General features: G+C 44.0%; 1 protein-coding gene across 34 annotated transcripts in view; it reads left to right on the top strand.

Moving 5' to 3' along the window:
* The window catches only part of LOC102125303 (supervillin), a 275,990-nt gene that overhangs the window by 204,933 nt on the left and 52,033 nt on the right, over positions 1–19,024 (top strand). For 22 of the 34 annotated variants that reach the window (XM_074001307.1, XM_005564890.5, XM_045399773.3 and 19 more), the window contains 7 exons: positions 349–410; positions 1,172–1,311; positions 4,069–4,164; positions 6,415–6,658; positions 7,102–7,678; positions 8,499–8,724; positions 16,437–16,563. In XM_074001307.1, the coding sequence (XP_073857408.1) occupies positions 349–410; positions 1,172–1,311; positions 4,069–4,164; positions 6,415–6,658; positions 7,102–7,678; positions 8,499–8,724; positions 16,437–16,563 (1,472 nt within the window). The remainder of the gene's footprint in view (positions 1–348; positions 411–1,171; positions 1,312–4,068; positions 4,165–6,414; positions 6,659–7,101; positions 7,679–8,498; positions 8,725–16,436; positions 16,564–19,024) is intronic. The other 12 variants (XM_074001301.1, XM_074001302.1, XM_074001305.1 and 9 more) reach the window with 1 other exon arrangement.

Below are 19,024 nucleotides of genomic sequence, written 5' to 3'. Positions count from 1 at the left end.
TCAAACCAAAGGAGCAGGTTCTTCTTGTTGTGCTGCTGCTACTATTTAAAAATAAAAGAAATTCCCCCCATAAAATATATTCGTGAAATCTCGATTGAACTAATGTTAGAGTAGAAATCCTTGGACAGAGTTTGCTTTGGTTTGGCTGGGTTGAATTGCAAGGGAAATTAGTACCTTTTCACTGAGCAGAAAGAATGGGCTCCCTGCCAGGGGAAACTACCACCAATTCTTATTTTGGTGCACCTATTCTTGTACTCAAAGATTTCTAGGTTAGCCCTGAAAGATTTTTTGGAGACCAAACTTACCTTTTCTAATGATGTCTGGTTTTTAATTTGTGGCTTTTTGCAGATGAAGAAAAGGTGGATGAACGAGCCAAGCTAAGTGTTGCCGCCAAGAGGTTGCTTTTCAGGGTAAGCCGTGCTGACGTGCTTGAATAGAGATCACTACTGGGTGCAGTAATCCCAGCTACTTGAGAGGCCAAGGCAAGAGGATCACTTGAGGCCAGGAGTTTGAGACCAGCCTGGGCAACATAGTGAGACCCGGTCTCAAAAAAAATAAAAATTGTCAGCCTTAGGGAGGGAGAATCTTGTGGCCCCAGCCTACTTCATGCACTTCTGGGCATGCTAAGGCCCTCCCGGCTTTGGCCCACCTGTTGTTTTCTTCCTAATCTTTGGCTGATTGTGGCCATCTCGTGGACACAGCATGAGTGTACACTTCTGACAATGATACGAGGCTCTCATTAGTGACCCCTCCTGTAGGTCCTGTAGGAGAACAGAGTAAAGACTTTTTACCACCCTCATTTCCTTTCCTTGAATTTCTTTGTTATTTAAAAAATTTTTTTTAGAGATAGGGTCTCACTCTGACACTCAGGCTTGAGTGCAGTGATGTGATCATAGCTCACTGCAGCCTCAACCTCCCAGGCTCAAGTGATGTTCTCACCTCAGCCTCCCAAGTAGCTGGGACTACAGGCCTGTGCCAGCTTGCCTGGCTAATTTACGCATTTTTTTGTAGAGATGGGGGGTCTCACTTTGTTGCCCAGGCTGGTCCTGAACTCCTGGCCTCCAGCAGTCTTCCCTCCTTGGCCTCTCAAAGTGTGGGATTACAGGCATGAGCCACCATGCCCAGCTCTTTCCTTGAATTTATAAGGGTTCCACAATGTTTCTAATCTTAGGAGATGGAAAAATCTTTTGATGAACAAAATGTTCCAAAACGACGCTCAAGAAATGCGGCTGTGGAGCAGAGGCTACGCCGTCTACAGGACAGGTCCCTCACCCAGCCCATCACCACCGAGGAGGTGGTCATCGCAGCCACGTAAGTGCCCACGGGACTTCTCAGCCTTGGCTATAATGTCTTTTTTAAAAAAAAATATACATTTAAAGAGTGTTCAATGAAAATGAGGCATTGGGGAAGTGGTTTAGCTAAAAGCCACAGAGAAGTTAGTACTAAGGGGTTTTGTTTACTGTGGTCTCTCTAAACTGTAATGGGATGTGTATCTTCTAGAAAAACTTGAAAGGAGTTTTTGTTCTATTTTGTTTCTGTCTCTGCATATTGGTGTTTTAAAAATCTCTTTGACAACGGAAAATAGAAACATGAAACTTGGTGGATTCCTGTGATGAAACCCAGCTTCCACGGTCACCCGCTCCTGGCCCCCTCCTGGCCGGCGATGCTCAGCCTGTGTCCCGTGTCCCATTCACTTCCCCTTTCCTCCTGTGCTATTTTCAAGCAAACACTAGAGGTCTTACCATTTCATCCATAAATATCCCAGTATGCCCTTCTAAAAGATACGGGTTTGTTTTGTTCTTAATTGCCAGAAATCTCTTTTCTTTTTTTTTTTTTTTGAGACAGAGTCTCACTCTGTCACCCAGAATGGAGTGCAGTGACAGGATCTCGGCTCACTGCAAACTCCGCCTCCTGGGTTCAAGCGATTCTCCTGCCTCCACCTCCCGAGTAGCTGGGATTATAGGTATGTGCCACCACACTCAGCTAATTTTTATATTTTTAGTAGAGATGGGGTTTCACCATGTTGGCCAGGCTGGTCTCAAACTCCTGACCTCAGGGGATCCACCTGCCTCAGCCTCCCAAAGTGCTGGGATTAATTGCCAGAAATTTCTAAAAATTAAATTGCAGTTTGATAACTTTCCAAACAACTGGAAGTTCGTTTTGAATAACATGTTTCAATATATTCAGAATTAATTTCCCAGAGTAGTTCATTCAGAGATCATTGCTTCAATCGACTGAAAATTTTTATTATTTTTTGAGGGGGCGTTGTTTGTTTTTTTGTTTTGTTTTTTGTTGTTTTTTTTTTTGAGACAGTGTCTCACTCTGTCACTCAGGCTGGAATGCAGTGCACCATCTTGGCTCACTACAGCCTCAACCTCCTGAGCTCAATTGATCCTCCAACCTCAGCCTCCCAAGTAGTTGGGACTACAGGCCCCACCACCACACCTGGCTCATTTTTGTATTTTGTGGAGATGGGGTTTTGCCATGTTGCCCAGGCTGATCTTAAACTCCTGGGCTCAAGTGGTCCTCCCACCTCAGCCTCCCAAAGTGCTGGAGCTACAGGTGTGAGCCACTGTACCCAGCCTAGTTTTGTTGTTGTTGTTGAAGTTGTTAATTGGTTTTGTGCTTACCTTGGACACACAGACACCCTTCCTGAAAAAAAAAAAAAAAAAAGTTCATCCCATTAGGTTACTGACATCCCAAAAGGCCTCCATGTCAGTGCCCCGTTCTATGGACCTGCTGTTAGATCAGCTGCCTGCAGTTCCTCCTCCAGTTGCTCCTCAGTTTCTTGGTGCATTTGTAGCTAAGTATATCCTTGCACTCATTAGGAAATCTTTACAAATCAGTTTGTTTTTTTAAAAAGAAAATATTTGAATGGCTGGTGTAAAATAAGAAGCAGACACCCATGGGAGCAAAACAGTAAATATAAGAAAAATTAATCCCATTTTAAGGCTCAATAAATCTACCTTGATGTGCCTATAGATTGTATAAGAACACTGATACTTTTAAAAAGTAGATTGAGGCCGGGCGCAGTGGCTCACACCTGTAATCCCAGCACTTTGGGAGGCAGAGGTGGGCAGATCACCTGAAGTCAGGAGTTCAAGACCAGCCTGGTCAACATGGTGAAACCCCGTCTCTACTAAAAAATACAAAAAAATTTGCTGGATGTGGTGGTGCACGCCTGTAATCCCAGCTACTCGGGAGGCTGAAGCAGGAGAACTGCTTGAACCCAAGAGATGGAGGCTGCAGTGAGCCGAGATCCGAGATCGTACCACTGCATTCCAGCCTGGGCGACAGAGTGAGACTCTGTCAAAAAAAAAAAAAAAAAAAGTCCAGACGGCCAGGCGCAGTGGCTTATGCCTGTAATCCCAGCACTTTGGGAGGCTGAGGCAGCCGGATCACGAGGTCAAGAGATCGAGACCATCCTGGCCAACACGGTGAAACCTCATCTCTAATAAAAATACAAAAATTAGCTGGACAAGGTGGCATGCACCTGTAGTCCCAGCTACTTGGGAGGCTGAGGAAGGAGAATTGCTTGACCCCGGGAGGCGGAGGTTACAGTGAACCAAGATCATGCCACTGCACTCTAGCCTGGTGACAGACTAGACTGTCTGACTCCATCTCCAAAATTTTTTGGATGTCAGACTCCATCTCCAAAAATTTTTTTTTAAATTAAAAAAAATAAAACACAGAAAGAAAAAAATTAGATTGAAAACAGTATTCTAAAACACAGACATAATCTACTGATTTTTTGATGGCTAATATTTGCTTTTTAAAAAAAATTTTTTTTAACACCAAGACAAGTATTCTCAAGACAGAGTGAATCCTCCCAGCTCTGAACACCTATTCTTACCCCATTTGCTTTGGGTAGCTGCTATCTCTTATTTCCTGAGTTTGTATTTGCTTTTCAAGTTCTTGCGTGATTTTTTTTCTCCCCAAAAATAATTAGCAAAAAATTCTGTTAAAATTTTTGATTTAACGTTTCTGAATGTAAAACTATGCTGTCCTTAATGCTTCTTTTCTTCTCTCTCCTTATGAATGTTTCCTCTTTGGCAATTCCTTTTAAAGTGAACCTATCCCTGCTTCGTGTTCTGGGGGCACCCACCCTGTAATGGCGAGACTTCCTAGCCCCACTGTAGCTAGGAGTGCTGTGCAGCCTGCCAGGTACTGGACAGATACAGATGCATGCGGCACCCGGTGCAAAGGTGCCGAACAGCAGATACATCCTAAAGTCTTGAATGTCTGTCGTTTGTTTGACAAACAAGTCAGTGACGTGAGTTGTTCAGAATGTGTGGCATTTTGTTTTGTCATAGCGCAAGGTGCTGATAACTACGTGCTGGCATGCGTGGGGAAACATTTCGTCTCTCTGCCTATGTTATGTGTTAGAACTAGAATCACACTAACTCATGTATCCAGTTGCTTTGTTTGTTTTTCATAATGATGGTCATCCCTGAAAAATTTTGTTCTTCGTCTAAATACTGTTGTAGCACTTAATAAAGATTAATAGAAAACTGGGACATTGGCCGGGCGAGGTGGCTCACACCTGTAATCCCAGCGCTTTGAGAGGCCGAGGCAGGTGGATCACGAGGTCAGGAGATCAAGACAATCCTGGCCAACATGGTGAAACCCCGTCTCTGCTAAAAATACAAAAATTAGCTGGGCATGATGGCATGTGCCTGTAATCCCAGCTATTTGGGAGGCTGAGGCAGGACAATTGCTTGAACCTGGGAGGCAGAGGTTGCCGTGAACTGAGATCGCACCACTGCACTCTAGCCTGGTGACAGAGTGATACTCTGTCTCAAAAAAAAAAAAAAGAAAGAAAGAAAGAAAGAAAGAGAACAAGAAAAGAAAAATGGGACATTAATCTGAATGTTGAAATGCTGATAACACCTAGTCTTTTTCAAACACCTGTAGATACAAATACATGCTGAAAATAATCCTCCCTCTTTCTAATTTATAGAGAGACAATGCCATTATATTTTGGGACTGGGAAAATAACAATTTATACTGTCTAAACATAGATGTTTTACCATCGTGTTTTAGATTGTGGTGCTTTAAAATTATGTCCTTACACCAGGTCACATCCCTTCATTTTACTGTTACGTGAGCCAAACCACAAAAGCTAAAAATGATGGCAGTGCGGGGATAAAGCTGGCACACCCAAGACAGGGCCCTCTTGGAGAAGTGGGTTCCCCTGCCCTCCTGGTTACTGCACGAGGTCCACGGAGGACTCTGAGGCTCGGGTGGCTTTTTTGTCACTGGCCTCATTATACACCTGGAACTTGGAGGCTGACTGCTCTTTGGCGTGGGACAGCCTGTGCATTGGAGATTCACAGGAGTCAAGGCAGAATATTTCCTTTACTAGATCTGAGAATTGGATTGGTCAGGGGCAGAAGGTGTATTGCATTGAAAACCTCTAGAGATTCACAGTGACCGTGAAGACTTCAGGCTTTCCTTCTCTTCTAGCTGGAAGTTGGAGGGAGCTACTTATTTATTTACTGATTTATGTATTCATTTATTTATTTTTGAGACAGAGTCTTGCTCTGTCGCCCAGGCTTGATCGCTGCTGACTGCAGCCTCAACCTCACAGGCTCAAGCGATCCTCCCACCTCAGTTTCCCAAGTAGCTGGGACCACAGGTGCACACCACCAAGCCTGGCTAATTTTTATTTTTTTTGTAGAGATGGGGTTTCACGATGTTGCCCAGGCTAGTCTCCAACTCCTAAATTCAAGTGATCCTCTTGCCTTGGCCTTCCGTAGATATGAGCCACTGGACCTGGCCAGTTGGAGGGATTTATAATCACCTGAAATTTTCTTTACTACTCTGGTTACTGGAAATTGCAGATTTAAGTACCTTTTAGAAAACTGGTAGGAACCTATGAGAGTAAATGCTAAGATGAAGCAGTGACTCTTTAAAAATTAAGCCGTTTGTCTTTAGCAAGTGAAAATCAAGACCTTCTGTTATTACATTGTTGACAGATGACTATATCGTTTCCTAATTATTTAACATGAAAGACCACCTTCTGAACCACGTCTTTACATGAGGTCTAAATACACCATAGGTAATGCTTTGCGACTCCCTTTCATTCTATTTATTAGGATACTAACAAAGCCACCTGTCTGTCTAAGATAAGGTATTACCAAGCTGACTTCAATGTCTTAAATAGGAAATTCATTTTGTAGAAATAATTCAGAGCTCAGAGTCTGCTCTTTGTAGAAGCGATGATCCTAAGTGTCCTGTGCCGACTCTGCTTGCTGAGTAGCTGAACAGCTGCCTGCCTGTGTCCTAGATGTGTTTAGGGAAAAAGAAGCCCTTTGCAAAATGATGTGACACTTGGCAGAAAGTTAACATAGAAACTTAGCGGTGGGCTTGTGTTTGTTGGTACTTTTGTTGCTGACATTTTATTGTTTTCAGATTACAGGCCTCTGCTCACCAAAAGGCTTTAGCCAAGGACCAGACAAATGAGGGCAAAGAGCTTGCTGAGCAAGGAGAACCTGATTCCTCCACTCTAAGCTTAGCCGAAAAGTTGGCCTTGTTTAACAAATTATCCCAGCCAGTCTCAAAAGCGATTTCTACCCGGAACAGAATAGACATGAGACAGAGGAGAATGAACGCTCGCTATCAAACTCAGCCAGTCACGCTGGGAGAGGTGGAGCAGGTGCGTGCGCTCTAGTCTGATTGCAGTTTGTGTGTGTGTTCTTCAATTATTGCACTGCAATATTCCTCTGAGGTCAGTGATGTAATTAAGGTGCTCTGCCAGGAAACTGCTGCCGGTAGGTGATGTGGTGATAGCTTTCTTCCTAAAAATGATAACTCTACTAAGTATGTTGCTCTTTTTCTGTTTTCATACCTTGCTTGCGGAAATATGTAGAGTGAGTCCATTTTGGAGAGAAAAAAATAGTATGCACAACTGCATTTCACCCAGAGGATTTTGTTTAATGAAACGTATGATACAACTATGTCCAGGAATGGTTTTCCACTAAGAGAAACAGTGAAACCGCATCCAATCAAGTATTTCAGCTTCTGTCAATTCATAAACCAGGATTTATATAGGTGATATTTTTCAAGCAGCTTTTTTACTTTTTAACTGTGTCCTTCCAGGTGCAGAGTGGAAAGCTCATTCCTTTCTCACCTGCCGTGAACACATCGGTGTCTACCGTAGCATCCACGGTCGCTCCAATGTATGCCGGGGATCTTCGCACGAAGCCACCTCCTGACGACAATGCAAGTGCTACTGACTATAAGTTTTCTTCTTCAATAGAAAATTCGGACTCTCCAGTTAGAAGCATTCTGAAATCGCAAGCTTGGCAGCCCTTGGTAGAGAGTAGCGGGAACAAGGGAATGTTGAGAGAATATGGAGAGACAGAAAGCAAGAGAGCTTGGACAAGTCGAGACAGTGGGATGGAGAAGTATGGGTCCTTTGAGGAAGCAGAAGTGTCCTACCCCATCCTGAACAGAGCCAGGGAAGGAGACAGCCATAAGGAACCTAAATATGCCGTTCCCAGAAAAGGAAGCCTGGAACGAGCGAATCCTCCCATCACCCACCTTGGGGATGAACCGAAGGAATTTTCCATGGCTAAAACCAATGCACAAGGAAACTTGGACTTGGGCGACAGGCTGCCCTTTGAAGAGAAGGTGGAGGTGGAGAATGTTATGAAAAGGAAGTTTTCACTAAGAGGTAATGACTAGTGCCCCTAAAGCTTTAGAAAGCCACTGGGTTTTAGTTTCTGCTTGATTTGTCCTGTGTGTCTATGATTGCTTTTAACAAAGTTCTAAAGGCAGTTTACAGCTAGCACTGGTTAAAAGTTCAGTGGGAATCCTATTCTACCCCGGATCTGACTAGAGGATACATCAAGTTTTCAGCAGTAAAACCACCGGAAGCGCTTTCACGCATCTTCATAGGGTTTCTGTTGACTTTGGTCACGTCAATCACACAACGGCCTTCTGAGCTGGTTCGTTCTGGTGGCCCCTTTTAGAAATAGATGACCCCGAAGGTCCAGGCTGGGTAAGCACAAGGAATTAAGGAAAGGCTTGACCCCAGTCTCTGAATCGCTAGAGTGTTTCTTCCTGCACGCCTATTTTGCAGGCTAGCAAGCCACACTGCATGGGCCTTTCATCCTCCTTCTATTTTTGCATGAAACAGTACAGCGTAAGTTATAAGAGGAGTTTGCATTTGTGAGTATAGCGCATTTGAATGTTAAAGTATTGTTTTGGAGAATTAGAATCGTTCGGGAGTAAATGGTTAAAGCTGACTTCCTGTGTCTCGCACACAGGAGAGAAACCAATTGCCACGAAGCATTTTGCTGTGTGGGTAACCCTCCAGGAAGTTTGGTTTTCTCCGAGTGTAGCGTGCTGCAGATTTGCATACATCCCAGTGGATTGGGTCACCCGCCGTGTGCCCACGGCTTAAACTCCCAGAGCTGCGCTGCTGGGGGCGAATCGCTGGAAGAACGTTCGCCTGAAGAGTTCAGTGCTGATGCTGCTCTTTTCCTTCCCAGCGGCAGAGTTTGGGGAGCCCACTTCCGAGCAGACGGGGACAGCTGCTGGGAAAACTGTTGCTCAAACCGCAGCCCCGGTGTCCTGGAAGCCCCAGGATTCTTCGGAACAGCCACAGGAGAAGCTCTGCAAGAATCCATGTGCGATGTTTGCTGCTGGAGAGATCAAAACGCCGACAGGGGAGGGCCTTCTTGACTCACCCAGCAAAACCATGTCTATTAAAGAAAGGTAATGAGATTTGGTGAGCGAAAAGTAATTCTCTCGGGGTGGAGCTTACAGCTTGCTTTAGAAAACGATCTGGGTGATGGGCAAAGAGATGAAATCACACATTCAGCTTCTCACAGGGCTGGGCTGTTGTCCTGGAGTAATTCTAGGAAGCTGAGGTGTTTGAGAGTGAACTGCCTTTGCTCGTGAGCCTGGTTCGGTAATGACAACAGGGCCAGTTCCAGACTCAGATGAGAAAACAAACAGAAACAGATTTCTGCTTTATTTATTTGCTTCCACTGTTCCAATGTCTTTTATAATATTAAATTCTTGGACTGTCTAGTGACAGGAGCTGAGATTTTGGCTCTTCCCCTTTTAGATACACAGGGTTCATACTGAATGCACAAACCACTTGTGACTTGTGTAAAATTTGTGTAGAGGGAGTGACGATAAATTTACTTATAGGGTGTACGTCTTTGGGCTTAGAATCCAAGTTTTGTTTCCTTTACAGATTGTAAAATGGATGACTTTTCTGAACTGCGTTTAGAAATTGTATGTCAGGTAATAGTTTGAAAGATTGCATTTCAGCATCAAATAACACAGTAGCCTAATTTCTTTCAAAAGAATGACGTAGGATGCAGAGGAATATATTTAAATGAGACAGATACAGAGAATTGGAAGTAAATTACCTTGGGGATGTGTTTTCCTTATTAACCCTTAACATAGATGAATTAAGCAGCAAAAGATGCAATAGGGGGAATAAATTCAGGGTTTGATAGCAGAGTAGGGTGACTAAATAAAAACGTATTGTACTCAGCTGATGGACGTTCTAAATACAGACTTGATCACTATGCATTTTATATGTGTAACAAAATTTCTCATGCACCACATAAATTTGTACAAAAAAAAGGAGAACGTCTTCAGTAGGTAAAAAACATGATGGAATAGTGATAGGAAAACTGGGTGAAGAAAAGTCTTGTCAACTCCATATTAGGAGAACCATTTCCAACACCTTTTCCCACAGTTCTGCCAACCTCCACCCTGCCTCAGCACCTCCCACCACACAGAAGTCTGCATGCTTTGTTAGGCACTGACCACTCTTATTTTTCTAGATACATTTCAGACTGCCTAAGAGTATACCAAGCCATAATGAAAAGTCTTCTTTTCTTTTCTTTCTTTCTTTTTTTTTTTTGAGATGAAGTCTTCCTCCGTCACCCAGGCTGCAATGGGACGATCTTGGCTTACTGCAACCTCTGTCTCCTGGGTTCAAGCAATTCTCCTGCCTCAGCCTCCCAAGTAGCTGGGACTACAGGCGTGCACCACCATGCCCAGCTAATTTTTTGTATTTTTAGTCGAGTCGGGGCTTCACCGTGTTAACTAGGATGATCTCCAACTCCTGACCTCATGATCTGCCTGCCTCAGCCTCCCGAAGTGCTGGGATTACAGGCGTGAGCCACCATGCCTGGCCCCTTCTTTCTTTTTTTTTTTTTTAGAGGCATGGTCTTCCTCTGTTGCCCAGGCTAGAGTGCAATGGTGCTGTCACAGCTCACTGCAGCCTCGAACTCCTAGGCACAAGTGATCTTCCTGCCTCAGCCTCCCCAGTTGCTGGGACTGCAGGCATGTACCACCATGCCTGGCTAATTTTTTCAAAAAGATTTTTTGTACAGTTGGGAGGTCTCACCATGTTGCCCAGGCTTGTCTTGAACTCCTGGCTTCAAACAGTCATCCCACCTCAGCCTTCCAAAGTGTGGGGATTACAGACGTGCACCACCATGCCTGGCCCTTCTTTCTAGTTTTAAGCCAAGCTTCTTGAACATTATTTATAAAATAATAGATGCCATCTTTTTCAACTGACAAATTAATAAGATTGTTAAATCTGATTGACTTTCTCCTTTACTTAAAGATTCATGAAAAGTTAGACCTGGCAGGCTGAGGGGCCTAAGGAAGGGGTAGAGGGGTCAGTGCAGTGAGGCAAAGGATGTCTTCAGTCAGGGAAGCAGTTGGGCCTATTGAGGCTTGAAGTTCTCTTCCACGAAAACGGGGCTCGAAGAGAGTTTCATCCCAGAAACCCAAGTGCTGATAACTGGTTTGGTGAGGAACAAGAGAGATCATTTAAGGAAATTAACAATAAATGTCACTCATACACAAGTTCTGATGCTTTACACATGAGAAAATATCCCTGGGGTATTCCCCAGTGGAAAATACTAATATTATGCCCCCTTCTTTCAAAGGCTTTTAAAGGAGCCTTCCCATCTTTGGGAATATTCTGTCCATCAGGACTTAGGACTTTTGATGAAGAAGTCCTGTGTCTACCCACTAAGCAATAATTCCTGATTTACTTGCCTGTTTTTTGGTAAATTTTAGTTGATCCGTGTTTTTCTGAAAGCTTTAATCCTACTGTAAAATTCTCATTTTTAAAACTGAGACACTGGAAAGATGAAGCTTCTTAGCTTGGGCTTTGTGGACATCTGAGGCTTTCAAGGGTGGCTGTAAAGTTTCTGTGAATGGCCCGGAAGTGCATTCAGAATTGAATGTATTCAGAATTGAATGTGTGAGCACGCACACCTGCTGGCCACAAACTCCAGGTTCTTACTCTGTAGCTGGGAAATTTCAGCCACCAGAGGGCCCCAGATTTATGTAGGAATAAGAATAGAGCAGCAGTTCCCTTTTGCTCCCTCCTTTTCTTTTTCTTCTTTTCTTTTCTTTTTCTAGACAGGATCTTGCTCTATTGTCCAGGCTGGAGTGCAGTGGCGCGATCATAGCTCACTGCAGCCTCAGTCTCCTGGGACTCAAACGATCCTCCCACTTCAGCCTCCCAAGTAGCTGGGACTACAGGCACACACCACCATGCTCAGCTGATTTTTTATTTTTTATTTTTATTTTTTTGTAGAGACAGGGTCTTGCTCTGTGGCCCAGGCTGCTCTCCCACCTCCTGGCCTCAAGTGATCCTCCCACCTCAGCCTTCCAGAGTGCTGGGATTACAGGTGTGAGCCACCACACCCGGCCCTCCTTTTTCAATGTTTGATTTGTCTCTCATTTAAAAAACACTTTAGTTCGTTCACTTATCCAACTTGTGAACCAGCAAAGACCAAGATCTAATATAAGTACTTATGTGTGTTGGTTAGCCCTGTCTGAGATCTATGGGGTGCCTATAATTCTCTAAAATGAAGGGAAAATTCTAAAAAAGAGAGAGAGAAAACACACCTTATTTAATATTAGGGGCATGTGGTTGTCGTGTCTCCTGTTTGACCCAGCCCTGACTGCTCTGAGTCTGAAGTCCTTGTTCTCACCAAGCAGGGCTCTCAGGCCAGCATTCCCTGCTGGAATAGTGTGAGGTATGGAAGAAGAGGCACCGTTTCCCCGGGTGGCCTGGCAGGCACCTGTCATGGTGGCCCTGGACCAGGCGTCGGGTAAGCAGGCCAGTGTCGTGCCTCTCCCTGGATTTACACAGCCCCAGGCCAAGCCGCTGCCCAGGCTCCCAGCATCACAGTCCTGCAAACAGCACTTCGGCTTGGCAGTTGTCAGAAGCGCTGACAGTTGTTTGAATTGCACCAGCAGGAATTTATGTCCTGTGTAGACCCAGATGTCGGCTCCTCGACCCTCTCAGAGCCTGGCGGTCTGCGGTGAGCCGGAGGGCTGTGAGCTCACAGGAGGAAGGAACACATTTGGGAAGATCTCCCTCCCTCCTCAGCGTGGTGGACACCAGTGAGGAAATCTAAAGGGACAGGAAGAACCCACTCAAGTTTTAGTGCGTGTTATTTACGAGTTATTCATCCTGTGCTCCGTAGGCTGGAGGCGAGGGCTGGCTCCAGGTGCCATGTGGGCTCCATGGAAGCACAGTTTCTTCCAGGTTCTTCTGGTTACTCTGTAGTCTTCGGAGTCCCTAATGGTAACTCTGCCAGCACATGTAGAAGCAAAATTTCAGGGTTTTGTAATGGAGAAATTCTTTGGAGGCCTTCCCATGGTGGGAAAAACCTTATAAGAAAGCCAGAATCCTATGCCATTCCTAAAACGGTGTGACAAAAATGTGTCTGGTCAGCTAATGTTCTACCGCAGTGAAACAAGCACAGGCAGGCAAGGGTTGCAGTCACGTCTCTCTGCCCACTAACATCCAGGGTGACCTCAGTCAATGGAATTCTTGACCCAGATGTTCCCACATTCCTTGTCCGTCGGAATGGAGATAACAATTCCCAGTGTCTCGGGTCGCCGAGCAGATCAGCAGAGTATAAGGTGGATGAGGCGGTGATCTCAGATGCCACAGCTTGGGTTTTTCCAAGTCAGTTTTAGATGCCACAAAGCAACCACCAGGGAAACCGTCTGATGACATAGGTGCTGGTGTCCTTGCCCTAGACTTTTGAGAGCTTCTTTTTCAGAAGGTCTTCAAAGACCGGAGCTCATGACTTCTAATAAACTCAGGAAGATGAATTTGATTGTTTTTAAATTCATCATTTGGATCCAACCTGATTAACAAGGTGGATGGTCAAGAGGAGTAGCTGCTGGCCTGAGTTGAAGGTGAAGTGAGGGAAGCTGGTTCTGGGGCCAGTTTGCAAGGAGAATATCAGTGAGATGAGTGCCTGGCTCCATGAGATGATGAACTGGAAGGACTTCTTCCTTCTCATTTGGGTATTAAAGTGCTGGCATGCTTACTTTTTGAAAGTCTCATTTATTGATGCTTTGAAAGCTCAAGTACAGCATGCGAATACCAATTTCCTTTAATGATTTCATTTTGTGAGATTATTTTATTAGAATAAAACTGACTCATTCAAAATAATTGGAGAAAAGATGAATCATAGTTATTATATAGTATGAAATGATGTGGATTAAAACTCTTGAAGGAATTTGGACTTTGTGTCCAAGCCCACGAACTAGCTCTTGTAGCGTGCAGGGTGTTGTTCAACATTTGAGAATTACAGGAGTTAGGACTAAATGAGACCTTGACCAAAGGGATCTGCAGGAGATTGACAAGGCAGCCTTACCACAGTTCTAGAGAACGGGCATGTGAGATCGTATCTGCTGCCACTTAGGAGAAAGAGGAAAACAGAAAGGAAGGGAGGAGAAGGAAGAGATTGAGAAAGGGGGCAGGCCCAGAGTTCGAAGCTCCCGCCTCCTTTGGGGGATTCCTTTCTTCACAGTTTACTTCCCATTATTTGACTGAGTAAATAGACAAGTACAAGGTGTGATTATGTACACATACATAGATGTCGCCGAATTCTTAAGTACAAAATTTGTTTTCTTATTAGCGTAACAAAACTTTTATCATAGGATATATCTCATCCCATCTCCAAAACATATATTTAATGGGAATCGGGAAGCTTGGAAGAAAGACCCTTAGAGATCATCTGGTCCAGTTCCTGATGTGGCAGATACAGGAGGGAGAACTGAGGTACTCAAAGGGAGTTAGTGGCCAAATTGGGATCAGAGCTGATGTGCTGCTTAAAAATACACTGTTGTCTAGGGGCGGTGGCTCGCGCCTGTAATCCCAGCACATCCGGATGCTGAGGCAGGGGGATCGCTTGAGGCCAGGAGTTCAAAACTGGCCTGGGCAACATAGTAAGAGTCTGTCTCTACCAAATAAAAAATTTAAAAATTAGCCGAGTGTAGTGGTCCACACCTGTCGTCCTAGCTACTCTGGAGGCTGACATGGAAGAATTGCTTGAGCCCAGGAGTTCAAAACCAGCCTGGGCAACATAGCAAGACCTTGTCTCTACAAAATAAAAATTTTAAAAAGTAACCAGGCACAGTGATGCACACCTGTCGTCCTAGCTACTCTGGACGCCAAGACAGGACTATCGCTTGAGCCCAGGAATTCGAGGCTGCAGTGAGCCATGACTGTGCCGCTGTACTCCAGCCCTGGTGACAAAGGAAGACCCTGTCTCTAAAACAAATTTATAAAAATAAAAAATATTTATGGATAAAAAATATTTATGGATTTAATATTTATGGATAAAAATATGTATACCATTTATGGATTATGCATTAGTGATATCAATGAGACCTAGCCCATCAGGTGTGGCACAGAGGGAAAGGGATCTAGTTATTTGGTTTTTCCCTGCTCTTTAAATTATTTGAACATAAGCTCAAATGAGTTTAATGATCATCACCTTTTTTTTTTTTTTTTTTTTTTTACATTTTATCTTTCCCATGTTTTTTTGTCCAACGTAAAAAGATTTTTTCATTCATGGCAATGCAGTTAGCTGAAACAGCCTCATGTTTGTGAAAAATAACCTTTCAGGATTCCAGTATTCAAGCAGCTTCCTGTCAAGTCACATCATCATTGAGCTAAAGTAGGTTAGGTAACAATAACAGTTAATTAGATTCTTTTTTTGTATGTATCCTTTCCCTGAGGAAAGTTGAAGTGATAATTTTAAAAAATGGGTTTGTGGAAAATAGTTTCTGTCTAAAGAAGATGGATAAGAAAGATCAAATTCATTTGTAGGAAAAGAACAGGGCTTAGAACACCTGAGGAGAAACAGTCATAAACATCAAATTTTACCTCTAATTGAAAGGGATGCTATTAAGAGACTGTAAGTGCTTCGTGGCTTTATTTTTTGTTTGTTTGTTTTTTGAGACAGAGTCTCGCTGTGTCACCCAGGCTGGAGTGCAGTGGCGCGATTTCAGCTTACTGCAACCTCCACCTCCCGGGTTCAAGTGATTTCTCTGCCTCAGCCTCCCGCCCGGTTAATTTTTGTATTTTTAGTAGAGACAGGGTTTCACCATATTGGCCAGGCTGGTCTCGAACTCCTGACCTCGTGATCCACCCATCTTGACCTCCCAAAGTGCTAGGATTACAGGCGGAAGCCACCAGGCCTGGCCAACTTTATGGTTTTTTTGGTTGGTTTTTTCTTTTTTTGGATAGCCTCAGAAACATTATTTTATTAAAACCCAGGTGGAAATAAAAGCAAACAATTAAAGGTGTCCTTGACAGAGTCTACCACATAGTTTTCTTATGTAATAAAGCATTTTAAGTATTTTGATAAAATAACATTTACCTTTAAATATAGATTTGCTGATCCTAAATTCTATAGTATAATACATGACAATTTAAAAAAGAATAATCAAAGTATTATCTTCCAATAAACCCTCTCTTCTAATTTTACTTTTGGCTTATCATTGATGACTGTCTCTCACCCACAATCATTATTTGTTTCAGTTGTTGCAACTCTTTTGTCACACCTGAGAATAAGAAAGCTATATGTAGCCATGTCCTTTAAACAACACCAGAAAAATAAACTAGTGATAGAATATCTTTTATATAATGTTTCGTTTAAAAGACAAATTTTTAAGCCCATGTCTGCATCATTTTCTGTAACACAGCTTTATTCCTTTAATGTTATTTCACCAAGTGACCAGAAGGCCTCGCTAGAAGACATTTTTCTCTGGGGACGGTTCTCTTGCTTTCAGCCCAAGGCCAAGGAACAGACATTCCTTGGCTGGGATGAAGGTGCATCTTTTATCTAGCAAGTCACATTTTGGCTCTGTGTTTCAATCAACTGTAAAGTCTTCGGGGCCATCTTAGAAAAGGGATTTTATTGTTTTTCCAGATATGCTGTCTTCAGAATAAGTGAAATTCAATTTTCCAGATATGCTGTCTTCAGAATAAGTGAAATTCAAAATGTTAAAACGAGGTGGCTGTGGTCATGTCTTGGCCAAAGCATTCTCACTTACCTAGATTATGGTTCTATCACAAGGAAGAGTTTGGTGCTGAACTCTTTGTGGCTGGCATGTTCTCCTCCTAGATTGGCACTGTTGAAGAAAAGTGGAGAGGAAGATTGGAGAAACAGACTCAGCAGGAGGCAGGAGGGCGGCAAGGCTCCGGCCAGCAGCCTGCACACCCAGGAAGCAGGGCGGTCCCTCATCAAGAAGGTAATGTTCTTTGTGTTAGGAAAAGCCTTCAGACTAACACCACTCTTGGAAGTGCAACAAAGAGACAAGCATGTGCCACCTAATTCCTTCTCTGTGAAGCATTAGTGCATTTTTGCCCTTAGGGTACACGCTGAGAGCCTGTCACAGAGCAGTTAAAATTGGGCAGAAGCCTGTGCTTGGAGATGCTTTAGAACTGGGATCAGCAACACACACGCACACTGTGTCAGCAAGCAAGTGCCTGAATTTTAAAGTGTGTACTTTTTCTTTAGTTTAAAAACCTTCTTAAATGATACCTGGCTTTAGAGTGTTATTAAAGCCTTTATAATGAAAAAAATTGAACATCTTTAAGTTGCATATAAAATATGGACTTGCGTTTCCTATGCAGAGATTTTAAACCTAAGTATAAAAAATAAGGACATAATTGTGGTTCATGAGTCTTTAATTCATCATTTAAGCGTGTTTCATGAGTAGCTATGCCTTTTATTGAGAATATACAGTAATGTATGTTACAAGTTGAAACAAAATTAGGTAATGCATGGTGATCAATACCAGCAAGCATTTCATATGCGAAAGTATTGATGAATTGTTAAATTACAGATGTGATGATGACCACCTTTTGACCAGGTTGTGCACACTTTCAAACCTGATGGTGACTGACTTGCTGGCTGGCCCTGCAATTGCAAATGCACCTTCTGGCTGGAGGCGAAATGATGCACCGGTGGCGCACTCGCTGCTCACTTTCTAGGATCAGAAGTCTTCAAGTAGAAAAGAAAAAGAATGCTTTCAACCAGATGATCCCCAGGCCCCTTCTAGCTCTAAAATGAGTTAAGCATCTGTGGAAGGGAGAGATGATGAGTGTGACTTTCATGCATTAAGAAACTTACATAAAAATGAGATGTGCCCAGGCCGGGCGTGGTGGCTCAAGCCTGTAATCCCAGCACTTTGGGAGGCCGAGACGGGTGGATCACGAGGTCAGGAGATCGAGACCATCCTGGCTAACACGGTGAAACCCTGTCTCTACTAAGAAATACAAAAAACTAGCCGGGCGAGGTGGCGGGCGCCTGTAGTCCCAGCTACTCGGGAGGCTGAGGCCGGAGAATGGCGTGAACCCGGGAGGCGGAGCTTGCAGTGAGCTGAGATCCGGCCACTGCACTCCAGCCTGGGCTACAGAGCGAGACTCCATCTCAAAAAAAAAAAAAAAAAAAAGAGAGAGATGTGCCCATAGAAGGGTGAGTCAGGAGCTCTGACACTATTTCATCCGATACTTCTGTGTCTTCTTAGGTTACACTGGAATGGCAATTTGAATTCTCTTCTTTGAGATACACATGGTGTTAAAGATAATATAACTAAAGGCATTTAACCCTCAGCCATTTGTAAAGTTCTCAGATATAACTAGATGTTTAGAAAGTATACCAACATGCACATATTTTTCACACACCATGTCAAATCCAGGTTTCAAAAATGAGATCCTGAAGTGAAAGAAAATCCATCTGTCAAATAGTGTATCCCTGCTACCCACAAACTTTATTTAAAAGAATCTTGAAATCATTGCTCCAAAAACAACTTTAACACATTCCTCATTAGCAAACCTGCCAACTACTATGTCCTGGCACCAAGCAGCGCCTGGCCCTTTGTCCATCATTTTGGAAGGTGCAGAGACTCCCCGGCCCATCAGGAACTGGGAATCCCAGAGAGCCGGTGGAAATTTAAATGAAGCCAAAAAGCACAAAGTAGGAGAGGTTTCCGGTGAATAGTGAAATAGGTGTGTTACCCCTTAGAAGAACGGAGGATCACCTTAGGTGTGGAAGCCAGAAGGCTTTGAGTGGAGGATGAGATCCGAACCGCCTGAGGCTGGCTAAGGTTTTTAGAAGGCAAGAGAGGCCAGTTGGCTGCAGTTGCCCTTGGGGTTGAAAACCCAGTGACCTGAAGCCCCAGGGCTTCCAAGAAGGATGGGGCTGGAATGGGAAATGCCGCCTCTGGGCGCGTGGAGGCTGCTGTTCCTGCAGCAGCGGTGAACTTTCCCACTCTTCCTCAGTGGCCTGCTTCCCTTTGGCTGGAGGCAATAAGCTCTTTGAAGTTAAAATAAGCCGATCTGTCTTAGGCCCTTGTAGCCCACATTGGGCAATCTCAGGTTCTGTTGAGGTCAGGTGTTTCTCATTCCTTCCCGAGGGCTGGCACTGTTTTCAGTCACCCCCGGCTGTGCTCACATGTGGTGGGTGAGGCGCCTTAAACCTGGTCTGTCTTAAGGGAGTCCCCCAATAGCTGAGGAGGCTTGACACGCCCACTGCTTGTGGGGTGTCTGAATGCTGCCTTGGAGAAGGACAGACAGTCATGACACGTGGGGCCTGAACAGGGGCGCTTGCTGCACGGAGTAGCTCTAGCCTTGCTGATGGAGAGGTACCCAGGAGAGCAGGTGCTGGAACCTTCCATCTTTAGCACCAAGGGCAGAAAGGAGCTGGTG

This window comes from Macaca fascicularis, chromosome 9 (genome assembly GCF_037993035.2).
Source record: "Macaca fascicularis isolate 582-1 chromosome 9, T2T-MFA8v1.1".
Lineage (NCBI taxonomy): Eukaryota > Metazoa > Chordata > Mammalia > Primates > Cercopithecidae > Macaca > Macaca fascicularis.
This window is presented reverse-complemented; position numbering and strand designations above follow the sequence as displayed.